We start from the raw sequence: 13085 nt of genomic DNA, 5'->3' as shown, positions 1-13085 counted from the left end.
AAATCTAAAAACTATTCCCAAATAAAAAGTTTATTAAAAATTAAAATATCAGGGGGTGGGGAAGGACACTGAGTTCAATCAGATAAGTTGGAGGAAGTTTGCAAGGAGCACAGCCTGGCCAAATCTCAGTCCAGCTGTCAGAAGTCACGGCCAGGCTGGCTGACAGTCAGGCAGAGGAGCTGCCCAGACCACCGGCCATGGAGGAGGCGGGTTGCTGGCACGGCCCACTCTGCCTTCTTTGGCCAGCCAATCCTGCTGCCTCATTGGGTGGGATCTTCCATCTTTGTGTGGAGGTCTAAGATGTCCAGTCCAGCTCCCTTGTTGTGCAGACAGGAGCCTGAGACCCTGGAGAGAAGTGAATTGTCCAGAATTCTGGTGGAGCCAGATGCAAGCCCACTGGTAAAGACCTGTGTTCTCTTCCTCAGTGATTCTCAGTCATTTGATACATTGTCTACAGGAGAAACACCTAGGTGGGTTTTCATTAAAATATAGCTTCCTGGGCCCCAAGCACTTAATGCAAAGAATCTCTGGCCTTTAGGATCTAGTAACTCTGCATTTTTAACAAGTTCTTCATTATTGTGCACACGAAACTTAAAGAATCTTTGCAGAAAACCAGACAACTCTCCCATTTATAGATTCTCCAAGACAGGCTAGCTTTGCCCAGACCTCTTGCATTTGACCTCCTGAAGGGCTCTGACTCCTGTCTCCATTGGCCAGCTGCTTGCTTTCTATGGAGACTGTGCTCGTAGCACAGGGCTACTAAAAGGCCTGCGAGGGGAGAATTCAGTCACAGCTGAACTCTTTTATGATGATGCCCTGGCAGGTGGTGAGCTGCCCGACCAGAACCCTGTGTGTCTCGAGAGGAGGCTATTTAATATCTTTTTGAGCTCAGTTGATCATAGTTTAAATAATCTCATACCCATTTCCCTCTCCTTTTAAAACATAATTAAATTATAAGTTGCTCAGGCCTTCCCTGATGGCTCAGCGGTAAAAGACTCTTCCTGCCAATGCAGGAGACATGGGTTTGATCCCTGATCCAGGCAGATCCCATGTGTCGTGGAGCAGCTAAGCCTGAGTGGCATAACTGCTGAGCCCGGGAACCACAACTACTGAAGCCCGCGTGCCCTAGAGCCTGTCATCTGCAACAGGAGAAGCCACCACAACTAGAGAGCAGCCCCTGCTTGCTGCCACAACCAAAGGAAAGCCCGCGCAGCAGCGAAGATCCAACACAACCAAACGTAAAAATTAAAAAAAAAAAGTTACTCAAAGATAACCCCATGACCAATAGACAAAAGGAGGCGTGGGATCCAGGCTCCAAGGAGCCACCAGAAGTCCCATCCTGCTTGTCCTTTCCCCACCATGGCCCGTCTTAACTTCATCAGAAAGTCCAGGCAATGAAGACAGTGGAAGGCCTCCTCTGTCTGCGAGATAAAGATGAGAAGTCAGAGCTGACAGAGGAGAGGAGCCAGAGACTTTAATAGGTAACCATTTGGCCCTCGAGATTCCCTGCAGGCAACGAAGATGCAGGCCAGGCAGGAGGTGCAGGGCAGTGGCCCCCCACTTTGAGGTCCTGCTAGGGCCCTGTTTGCGGGCAGGTGTGGGATCTCCATCAAAACATCCAGAGAGGCTGCAGCCGCCCCTCCTGGGCAAGTCAGGCATGTTGGTCTTGGAGCTTCAGAGAAGAGTGTGGGATTTTATCTTTCTGAAAGGCCTTCGTCTTTTATCTAGCATTGTCTGTACTCATGTATATGTATGTGTGCATGTGCGTGTGTGTGTGTGTTTTTTTTTTTTTAATCAGAGCTCTCTGCCCACAAAAAGACTTCCTTATTCGGCTTCCTTTTTCTGTTGTGAAGTATGTTCTCCAATCTGTCCCTTCAGACAGAGCTCATGTCCGGTTTCTCTCTGCCATCCCAGCCAGGCATGTGGGACCTTGTGGTACTAGGCAATGAGGGTATGGGAGCAAAGGGAGGCCTGCTTCTAGTTTTCCAAGAATTTTCTCATATCTGTCCAGTGGATATTCTTAGATGATTTTGAATTTAAAAAAATAAATAAAGATGCAGTCCCAGAGTGTATGGAACTGGGAAAGATATTCTTGGAGACAGTTAACCTCAGTTTGCAGAATCAGCTGAAGTCACTGAGTAAACTCCATCTGAGGTACCTCTAGATTGGTGAGCATTCTGTTTTAGATGCTCAAAGATCAAAGAGAATTGATCAGTGCTTTAGATCAAAGAGAACTGGAAACATCCTAAACTTTGAAACATTTACATATTCAATGTATATCAATCATTGTATTGACTTTAATACTAAAGAGATTTTTACTAAAGGGATTTTATGTATAAATATATATAAAAGGTGCTTGAAGATCATTCCTAATTTCATTAAAATCCCTCTTGATAAAGTGTTAAGGTGATGACAGAATTGTGAAAGGATTACAGACAGATTGGTTTAAAAAATGGAAAATCCCTTTAGTATGAAAATCTACATCCATTTGTTTAAAGTAATACATACCTCATGTTACAGTGGCTCCTAATGGGAGACACTTTGCTCCTCAACCTCTCACTCTATCTCTCTTCTTTTAAAAATTTATTTGGCTGCACTGGGTCTTGTGGCATGCAGGATCTGGTTCCCTGACCAGGGATTGAACCCAGGCCCGCTGCATAGGGAGCAGAGTCTTAACCACTGGACTACCAGGGAAGTCTTCAGCCTCTGTTTGCTGCTCCTCCAGCCTATTGAGAATTATTTTATAAGAACTTAGAGGCTGTTCTCTGTTTAGAAAATACATGATGTAGTTAATTACCAAGGATGACATACACAACTGGACCTCTTGCCTAAAACCTTGTCAAGGGAGATCCTAATTCTAGTTACTTTGTTATCCAGAAAATCTTGCTGTTTGCAATGAGGCTTATCTACAGCAGAAGGTAACATTTTCCCACTGCATTCTAAACAGACCCGGCTCCAAATCAAGTGTAAAAGCAATAGTATTGTTCAGGTTTACAGAGTCTGGTTTCAGAATTAAGACAACTGACACACTGCATGTCTGGAGCAGAGTAGAAATAAACATGAATTTGACTTTGGACTCAGTTCCTGACCAAACTGTGTGGCCATGGCAAGTTCCTTAAAATCTTTAAGCCTCAATTTTTCTATCTGTAAAACAGACGAACTTCTACTCAGAAGAATAAGTAGAATAAAAACTACATAAAGCAATATGGTGAATCTCATAAACATAATGTAAAATGAAGCTACTCATAAAGGGTACATATTGTATGAATCCACTTGTGGACAAAAATAGACAAATCTCTGCTGTGAGAAGTCCGTGGACCACTGCTGGGAGGGAGCACATGGAGGCTTGTGAGTGCTAGAAATACTCTTGTGTTTTGGTCTGGATGTTGCTTCCATATGTTCTGTTCATGAAAATTAATCAAGTTGTACACTTTTTCAAAGGCAGGGAGAGTAAGTAGGGAAAGCCTGTAGCAATTGCCCAGAAAACACTATCTCCCCCTGGACTTTCTCTCTCTCTCTTTTTTTTTTTTTCTGCTTCATGACATGTGGTGGCTCAGTGATAAAGAATCTGCCTGCGATGCAGGAGATACAAGAGATGAGAATTTGACCTCTGCATCAGAAAGATCCCCTGCAGAAGGGCATGGCAACCCATTCTAGTATTCTGGCCTGTAGAATTCCATGGAGAAAGGAGTCTGGAGGGCTGCAGTCGATGGGGCCGCAGAGTCAGACACGACTGAAGCAGCTTAGCACACATGTGGGATCTTAGTTCTCCGACCAGGGATCGAACCTTTCCCCCCTGCATTGGAACCTGGAGTCTCAACCTCTGGACCACGAGGGAAGTCCTGGACTTTGTCTTTTTGTTTCAGAGCTCAGACATTGCATTGTCTATATTGCAGAAAACTCTAGATCTGACAAAGTAGACCCAGTATTTTGGATTACTCAAATTGTGACTGAATTATATATAGCCTGTTGATTTTAAGTCAGTTGTGGCCAGTTAAGGTCCCCCAAAGTAGCCAACTAGAACAGGCAGAGAAGTACAACAGGAAAAGTAGTAACTGAGTTGATTTCCATTCAAAGCTGCTCATTTTGGGATTCCAGGTACTGTCTCAGAACTAAGAAATTCCTACTCCGGTTACTTGATTGGTTTTTGTTGTTGTTCAATCACTAAGTTATTTTTGATTCTTTGCAGCCCATGGACTGAGCACGCCAGTCTCCCCTGTTCTTCACTCTTTCCTGGAATTTGTTCAAATCCATGCCTACTGAGTCAATGATACTATCTAATCCTCTGCATCCCCCTTCTTCTGCCTTCAGTCTTTCCCAGCTTCAGAGTCTTTACTTTTTCAACTCATTGGTTGAGGAGTAGAAATGTGAATTTTTCTCTCTCAAGTCACACCTGTTAATACGTGTTACATTTACTATAAACCATAATGAAACTTCCATCTGTATGAAAATTATGAGACTTTAAGTGATTTCAAACTCTTTTTAGAGATGGACAGATGGATGGATAGATAGGTCATTGTAATTAGTGACTCAAACAATAGAGTGGTCTTATTGTCCTTGGGCACCTCCCACTTTCAAAGAGTATCTTGCAAATTGTTGCGCTTGGGATTTCTTCCAGGCCTTTTTGGTCGTAGTAAATGATTTAGCAACTGTGCTATCAGAAAGCGTTTTGTAAGCTTTAGAATTCATGGAATTCTAATCAAGTAACATTTTTGAAAGAGAGACTATGGGTCCCATGCTACTGCCCTCATTTGACAAAGGAGAAGAACATTTAGAGGTTTCTTGATTTAAAAAAATTTTTTAAGTGATTGCCTCCATGGGTCCCTGATTTAAGGGAAAGATACACCATCCTGCGACTTCACTTTAGTATAATTTCACTGAATGGCCTAGAGGGCTCATCAGATCATGGCAGCATCTATGAATACCAGCAAATTAAGCATCTCTGTTTACAGGAATGGTGAACAGTAGGGAAAAGGGCCATCAACTCACAGCATTCTTTTTAGCAATTCTTATGTGGATGGAATTGCTTCTCCTCCCTCAGATGTAAAACGCAGAGGTTACTGCATTATACATAACCGTAGAGAACTGAACATTTTTCCATCAAGAACCACAAGTCAATAAATCTTATGATCTCACCATTGGTGCCATAATTGAGCTAAATCTTCTTAAACCAGGCACTGTTCCTGAGGTTCTTTGAAGCATGCTCACTCTTTCTTTCAGTAAAATTGAGGGCTGACCTCCATTTACAGGAGCACAGAAGCAAGGCTCATAAATACTAATATTCTGTACCAAGTTCATCAGAGCGAGGCCACTTCACCTAAGTCTGTAAACGTTCAATGCATGGTTTTACTCAGCAGAGAAAAGAAGGTCGCCAACTTTCCCAAAGCCTGTAAGGCTCCTTCTGGTTACAAAAGTGGGGCTCACGAATTACCCTTTTTGTATCTGTTTCTTGAAGGGCAAATATTTAATAAGTAGTGACCCCACACTTTGTACAAAACACTCCCAGTTGTTCCTCAAACAGAATTAGGCTCTATCTTTTAAAAAATTTTGTATGTATTTTTGACTACACTGAGTCTGCGCTACTGCACACAGGCTTTCTCTAGTTGTGGCTAGCAGGGGCTACTCTTTAGTTGCAGTGCATGGTCTTCTCGTTGCAGTGACTTCTATTGTTGCGGAACATAGGTTCTAGAGCACAGGCTCAATAGTTGTGGCACACAGGCTTGGTTGCTCCTGGCATGTGGGTCTTCCTGGACCAGGAATCGAACCTGTGTCCCCTGCAATGGCAGGTAGATTCTCAACCACTGGACCACCAGAGACTTCCTGGGCTCTTATCTTTTAAGAAGTCATTGGTAATTTTATTTTATATCTGTCTTTGTCAATGATAGTAACAAGCAGACATTTAACCCGTGATTCTCACTGATGTTACAGTTAAAAGTCCCAGCGGCCATTGGCCATCAGGCACTAACTGCATGCTTGGCACTCAGCGTTTTATATGCATCATCTCTTCTTATCCTCTCAACAACCCAACAGAGGAGGTACTGTTACTATTCCCATTTTATAGATAAGAATACTGAGGCTGAGGGCCAGTAACCTTGCTCAAGGATATATAACCATACATGGAGGAGGCACAATTGAATTCCAGTCGTCAAACTCCAGAGTTGTAGCAAGGACCCTGGCAGTCACCTTGCTCCTCAGCCTCGCCTGACAAGTGACCCAACCAGAGCCTGATGCAGTGAAGTTTTCCCTCGGGTGTCCCCGCAGCTGTACGCAGGGCTGGAAACATCTCCCGTTTCCAGTCACCCGCAGGGACCTCTTCTTTTACCATCCAGTTTAGATCTTTTTCTGTGTGCTCAGGCTTTCCAGGTGGCCCTAATGGTAAAAAACCTGCCTGCAGTGCAGGAGACATAATGAGACATGGGTTCGATCCCTGGGTCAAGAAGATGCCCTGGAGGAGGGCCTGGCAATCCACTCTAGTGTTCTTTCCTGGAGAATCCTGTGGACAGAAGAGCCTGATGGGCTACAGTCCATAGAGTTGCAGAGAGTCGTACACAGCTAAAGTGACTTAGTACATATGTAATCAATATAAGTAGATATTAAAAGCACATTTCTTAAGACCCTTTGAGAAATAGCTTCAGAGGATCCTGGAGTCTAAAGAGAGAAGTGATAGATCATGTGACACAAGAGGAAAACACAGAAATGGGTTAAAAAACAAATGAAAAAGTGTAGATTTGGAAAATAGAGCTCAGCTGAGACTGAGCATAGCAGCTGAGAGGCACTGACCTAAAGTACAGATGTGATGAATAGGATGGGTGGGTTGCCATCTGATACCAAATACTCAATTGCCTTTATAATATCACAGATTAATTTAGACTTGAAAACTTTCCAAGAAAATTAACCACCAGCATTAAGAAGAATGGAGTTCAAAACCTGAAATGAAAGGATTAAGTCATTCTTCAGACAATAGGGGGCTTTGATAAATCGGAAACACTGCGTTTGAAGGACTTAAAATATCCATGAAAACATCCAAGTCAGGCATTGTTGTCATTGTTATTTTGTGGTTGCTATACCAAAGGCCTTCCCAGCGATCCTAAAAAAAAAACCCAACCACTCCAGCAGTCAGTAGAGTTTAAGGGGACCCAAAGTGGGAACTTTGTGGTGGCTCAAACAGTAAAGAATCTGCCTGCAATTCAGGAGACCTGGGTCGGGAAGATCCCCCGGAGAAGGGAATGGCTCCCACTCCACTATTCTTGCCAGGAGGATTCCATGCTTGGCATGCTACAGCCCATGGGGTTGCAAAGAGTCGGATACAACTGAGTGACTAACACTTTCCCTTCTGTGTGGGAACTTTGTGGCCACATCTGTGATGACAGCGGAGTCCCATCAAGTTGAGGACTTAGGCTGGTTCTTCTTTTCCTCTTTTCAAATAGTGAGCTCCCCACATATCCATACAGGAAAGGGACTCTCTGGGTTTGGGCAGGAGGATAAGGTAGAAGGAAAAGATGAGATACTTAACATACTTGGTGTGTTAGAAGGAACAGTGATACAGGATTGCGGGAAAGGGGAGGAGAACTCAAACTGCAGTCAGAACACCTGGGTTCAAGTTTCGCTTCCTCTCGTGCTAGCTTCACGACCTTAGGTTTGTGCTTAACTCTCCCTGAGCCTCAGTCTCCTCCTCTGTAAGGCTGGCCTCATGAAATCAGGAATAAAAACTAATTGAAATAGGACACCTCACAAGGCTCTCATGAAGGAGTGATTACTTGTTCCTCTCTTGATGTGAGTTTTCTACGTGGGCACGTGGCATTCCTGCCCTTGGCTCTCCTGGTTCTCCTCCAGTGCCCCACGCGGGGGTCCAGAGAGCTTTTGTGCGGGCTGCCCACTTTGAGAGCTGGACCCCTGGAACCTTCACAGTCTGTCCTCTCTAATTCCTCCCTTCGAGGAACAGCTTTTTTCTCTTGGACACTGTGAGTCCCCTTGGGCATCTGAGCATCTTTCAGCATCTGTGGGCTCGCGCCCTGTGGCCCAGAGTCAACATGCCACGTTGAGCTCTCTTCTGACTCTGCCCACAGCCCAGGCCTCCCAGTTCCCTGCCCAGCTGGAATGGGCTGTCACACACTGGCCCGTGCTCATGAGTGCAATTAAGGATGGACTTGTTAAAAACAACTGTCAGAGGAAAAGCAGGATTTGGATCTTATTGTATAAAGCAATTTCAAGCCATAAACTAATGGTAATTGGATTCATGAGTTTCTCTGTAATTTCAAAGTGTTTACCACTTTAAACAGAGAGAAAGCCCTCTACAAATGTATATGGAGAAAGCTGTGTCCAGTAAAACTTTTGCTCTTATAGGAATCATAGAATCTCTATGGTAAAAGTGTTCTGTGTCTGGAAGTGGAGTTTACCCAGTGGGAGTGAGTGTTGGGCTTGGCCCACCCCGTTCACTTTTGGGTGGACTAGTCAGAAAATGTTACAGGAGGTCTGGGAAGGGTGATTCCCTCATGTCTCAAAAGGAAAGGAGAACCACATATGGGTGAGTCTTGGGGTCTCTATCACAGTGTGGACCAAAAACTGCCTTCTTAGAATTTTCTGTCTGACCGCTGAAATTCTAGTTGTAGCTCAGCAAACTGACCGTTAGCTTCACACTGCTTTCTGTATCATCTTTTCATCATAGGTTTAACAGTCGCCACATCAATATATTGAGCTGTCAACATCGACACTCGGAGCGTGAGCAGGAGGGATCAGCTGTTCACTTGTTTTCCCTCGTGGCTCCAGCCCCGTTGCCCACCACCCAGCCTTCATGGCTCGGCCAGGACTTCCAGTCTCAGTTGTGTCAGAACCTCAGAGGGCAGTGTTGAGCGTGGCGGTCTGGCTGTAACATATAGAACTTTTGATGGATGTAGGTAAGGGGAGCAGGCCTTTCAAAGTGAGCTCACAGAGTTAGCAGAGGCTCAGAAGGGAAAAAGTACAGTCTTTTTGATCCACATGCTTAAAAGTGAATCTACTATTTGTCGGTATCCATCAGTGATGCCCTGCACGGTTGCCTCATCGTGGACGTTAAAGCTCTTTTATTAGAGTTAGGTTGCTGGTTCCTTGAGATCAAGGACTGTCTGTTGTTATTCCTTTATTACCCACCCCCAACAATGCCTGGATCTTCCCATTGTTTTTTGTTTTTAATGCAGTAAACTGAAGTCTTCTATCATTGCAAATGATTTTCTTGGTCTGTTTGCAGCGCCAAGAAGCTCTTTTCAGTAATGACTTCCATGGTCCTTCATATGATCTTCGCAGATTATGCCTGTATTTTTGTCTGCCTGCCCTAATACTGGTCATTATGGTAACACAGCCTCTGCTCTGTGGGCCATGATGCCCTGCGGGTGTTGTGCATCTCAGGCAGGTGTGATTCCCACTGGCTGGTGAGGTTCAGGAGATAGCAGGTTAGAGGGAGGGAAAGGGAGACCCTCAGACTCATCGGGAAACACCTCCGACACCTCACCATCTGGTGAGGACGTTACAGATAGTGACAAAGTTATTTCTGGGCGTTAAGAAAAGATAAACTAAGCCCCTGAGACATTAGGGAAATTAAATGATGCAAATTATGGAGCATGGTCGGGGGGGAAACAACATAGAAATGGGAGGATTGTCAAGTTTCAAAATGAGTCAAATTAGCTTCATGGACTGGACCTCACTAAAACGTGTACTCGATGTCACAATGTCACATTGACAGCTGCAGCTGAAATGTTTGTTCTGTCTCTGTTTCGTGCTAAAGATAACGCCCAAGCCATTTCCCCCCACCCTTGGAATCTGGGATGCAGAGCCCTGTGAGTGTCAGAACAAGGGCAGTGCTTGACTACCTTGTGCTCTCTCTCTTCAGGAAATCGCAGAAGCAGCCCCCCGGCCTATGGGTTCCGTCTCTCACCAGAAGAAGAAATGAGGAGACAGCGGCTGCACAGATTCGATAGCCAGCGAGGCGACCCAGCCTTGTGAACAAACATGGTCCAGTTGTGCAGTACTTACCCCCAGACCCTCTGTTTTGTACAAAAGCAGAGCGGGCACATCGCCATCCCAGTTGCTCACACCTGCAGTGGCCTGTCATCCTACGGCCACCATGAGTCCAGTTGATGTCTTGAGCTGGTTGATGTCTTGAGACCAGGCTTGTTTTGACAGCCCCCAGCTCTCTGGGAATGGTACTTCCGACCTTGTTCTCTTGCAGACAGGAGCTTGGGCGTCTCCACTTGGGGACCAGTCTCCACGCTCCCTTCTCTCACTGTTGACTCAGTGGAGGCCCTGCCTTGTTATGTCTTTGAAGACCTTGACCTTTGCCAGGAGGTTTGTGTTCACCAGCCCAAAAGATCAGGCCCCCCTCCTGCTCAGTGCCCAACTTGGCAGGAAGTGGGAAGCCATCCCTCATCCTCCTGGCATGTTGCCATGGTGACTTTCCAGGCACTGGATGTAGCCATCATTGCAGGATGTCGTCCCGGCCTCCCTTGCCCAGGCGCCTCGGTTCCTGGGGCCCCCACGTCTGAGTGGTGTCTGCAGTGAACCTGCTTTTCTCTGATGCCCCTCTGCCTTCCCAGATGTGTTAGTGGAAAAGCTTAAGTGAGACCTTGGACAGGAAACCAGTTCCACACTCCACGACCCGGCAGGTGGCACCAACAATCCAGCTACAAGAGCCTCTCCAGGGATGATGTCACATCCTGGAGATGCAACTTGTATTGAACTAACCAGCAGAGCAGCAGCAGGTGCCACATGCAGAAGAGTGACCAGCAGCTTGGTCACAGAGAAATCCTTCCTGAGGAAGTATTTTTTTTTTTCTCACAAAAGTGCCTTTTAATTGACCACTGTAACAGCCACCCTCCAAGACACTCCCCAGCACACAGACCGCAAGTCACTTAAGACGTCTTTCCTGGTGCTTGAGTTTCATAAATAAAAGGAAAAGGTCAAATATCACTCATGTCTTATGTCACTGAGATATTTATATTTAAAAAGAGTTAGAAGCAGAAAAGGATCTTCCTCTATGGCTTTATCTAGCATTTATATAGATTTCTGATTATGAAAGTAATATATATACCTTGTATATGCATAAAGCCAACATCTGACAGGAAATGCACCCACATATTAACAGGTTATTTGGGAAAGTGGAGTGCATAGGAGTTTGCTTTCTGTTTTTCACAATTTGATATTGTTCTCTTTTTAAAATGTGTGTATATGTATATATGTGTACTACTTTTGCAGCAGGGAAACTGATTTATATAATAATAAATGAAGAAATATATAATCAGGAAAATGGACTCAAGAATAAGAATTGTGTCTCTGTTGATAAAATTTACAATATAAACAGAAATACAAAAAAATACATACGCAATTTAAAAATCACCTGTGTCTCCACCAGGGTCAAGACTTTAAGGATGTTGCTTTCTCAGTCTTTGTTTCACAGGTTTGGAGCATGCCAACTATGCAGTTTTGTGCCTGGTTCCTGACCTCAGCTGACCTGGGTGAGCCTCTGTCACCTGCATGTAAATGAGCTAACAAACCATGTGAGACCAGGAGCACTTTGACCTGCCAGCTGGAACAGTGTTACCTGAGCCCCTCAGCTTAATTTATGACTGATACAAAGTGACATGCAGCACATTTATAGTATGAATTGTATCTCTGAGTCTTGCAGCTCCAAACATTTTAAAATTGAAATGTTTAAGCCAAATGTCATTCCTTTTCTCCCAAACTCTTCGAAGTTGTTTCCCATGACCTCTGCTGGCGATGCGTGCATGCTAAGTCGGTTCAGTCATGTCCGACTCTTTGTGACTGTAGCCCACCAGGCTCCTCTGTCCCTGGGATTCTCCAGGCAACAATACTGGAGTGGGTTGCCATTTCCTCCTGCGGGGGATCTTCCCAAGCCAGGGATCAAACCCAGGTCTCTTACGTCTCCTGTTTTGGCAGGCGGGTTGTTTACCACTAGCGCTACCTGGAAAGCCCCCTACGGGGAATAACCTCATTCTTACGCTCCATCTTCTGATAGCACATTGTAAAGGTAACTCTGACATTTATGTTTGGCTTTATGATTATTTGTATACAACTGTAGAAAGACATGCCTTCTACACAGGAGCACAGCTTATGAATGGCTGTGGAATGAGGTCTTGTTAACTCCGCACTTTGCAGCTCTCTCACTGCATCACCCAAAGGCTGGCCCCTGCCTCCCAGTAGAGGCTTATTCAGTGTTGGTTTCTCACCAGAGTGTTTTTTCAGTGCAGTAAAAAGTCCAGCCACTGTATATGGAGGTATTTATATTTTTTATGGCTGTCAAGTCTAGTAATAGTAGCTCCTTGCTCTGTTTCACTTGTCAGATGTAAAGACACCAGAATTGGATTTCAAATGGTGTAACTGTAATAAGCACACCTTATTTATGGAGTGGATTATCACTAAACTTTACAGATGTGGGAAAGGTCATTTCAGTTATAAATATAAACCAGTTACCTTAGCACAACAATAAAGATGTTTTGGAAATTATTATAATTACTTTGCTCAGTTAATAGGCCTGCTTGTCACCAGTGCTTATTATTTTCAATAGCCATCTTATTTTTTCTTCTACAGTAAGGAGTCTCCAAAGTTACACCACAAAACTGAAATTGGGTTGAGAAAGACAAACAAAAACCAGTGTATTCAACTAATTATCTCTCAGGGAGTAAGCATTTAGAGCTGGTTTTAAATTGATTTCTTTGCTTAATAGTGATTTCCTGGTTGTCTGTTAAACATTCCCACGCTTTGGTTGTGATCAGTCAACTTAGGAGACCTCTTAATTCACTTAAGAGAGTGCCACTCACTCTTTCCTTGGTTTTCAAGATGAGGAACCAGTTAAAATTGCTTCCTCTTTATGACCTTGAATGTATTTAGTGCCTGTGATTCCAAAGTTGTACATGATTGTTCACAGCCCCTCTGTCCTTTTAAGCTGTCTGTTGTTGAGGCCTGGACAGTAAAAGGCTGGTTTTTGTAGAATTGGGGCCAGTATATATATCCGTCACATGTTCTGCTGCTTAGGAAGTAAGTTAAGAATCTGAGTAAGCGGAGTTGCTCAGTTGTGTCCGACTCTATATGACCCCATG

At 44.4% G+C, this 13085-nt stretch overlaps 1 protein-coding gene across 2 annotated transcripts in view; it reads left to right on the top strand.

Moving 5' to 3' along the window:
• The window catches only part of RHBDD1 (rhomboid domain containing 1), a 135747-nt gene extending 124472 nt beyond the window's left edge, over positions 1 to 11275 (top strand). For both annotated transcript variants that reach the window (XM_010837049.1, XM_010837050.1), the window contains one exon: positions 9863 to 11275. In XM_010837049.1, the coding sequence (XP_010835351.1) occupies positions 9863 to 9975 (113 nt within the window). In that variant the 3' untranslated portion in view covers positions 9976 to 11275. The remainder of the gene's footprint in view (positions 1 to 9862) is intronic.
• Positions 11276 to 13085: the final 1810 nt, after the last annotated feature.

This window comes from Bison bison, unplaced genomic scaffold, assembly GCF_000754665.1.
Source record: "Bison bison bison isolate TAMUID 2011002044 unplaced genomic scaffold, Bison_UMD1.0 scf7180017864068, whole genome shotgun sequence".
Taxonomy (NCBI): domain Eukaryota; kingdom Metazoa; phylum Chordata; class Mammalia; order Artiodactyla; family Bovidae; genus Bison; species Bison bison.
Note: the sequence above shows the minus strand (reverse complement) of the source record. Positions and strands in the feature narration are given on the sequence as shown.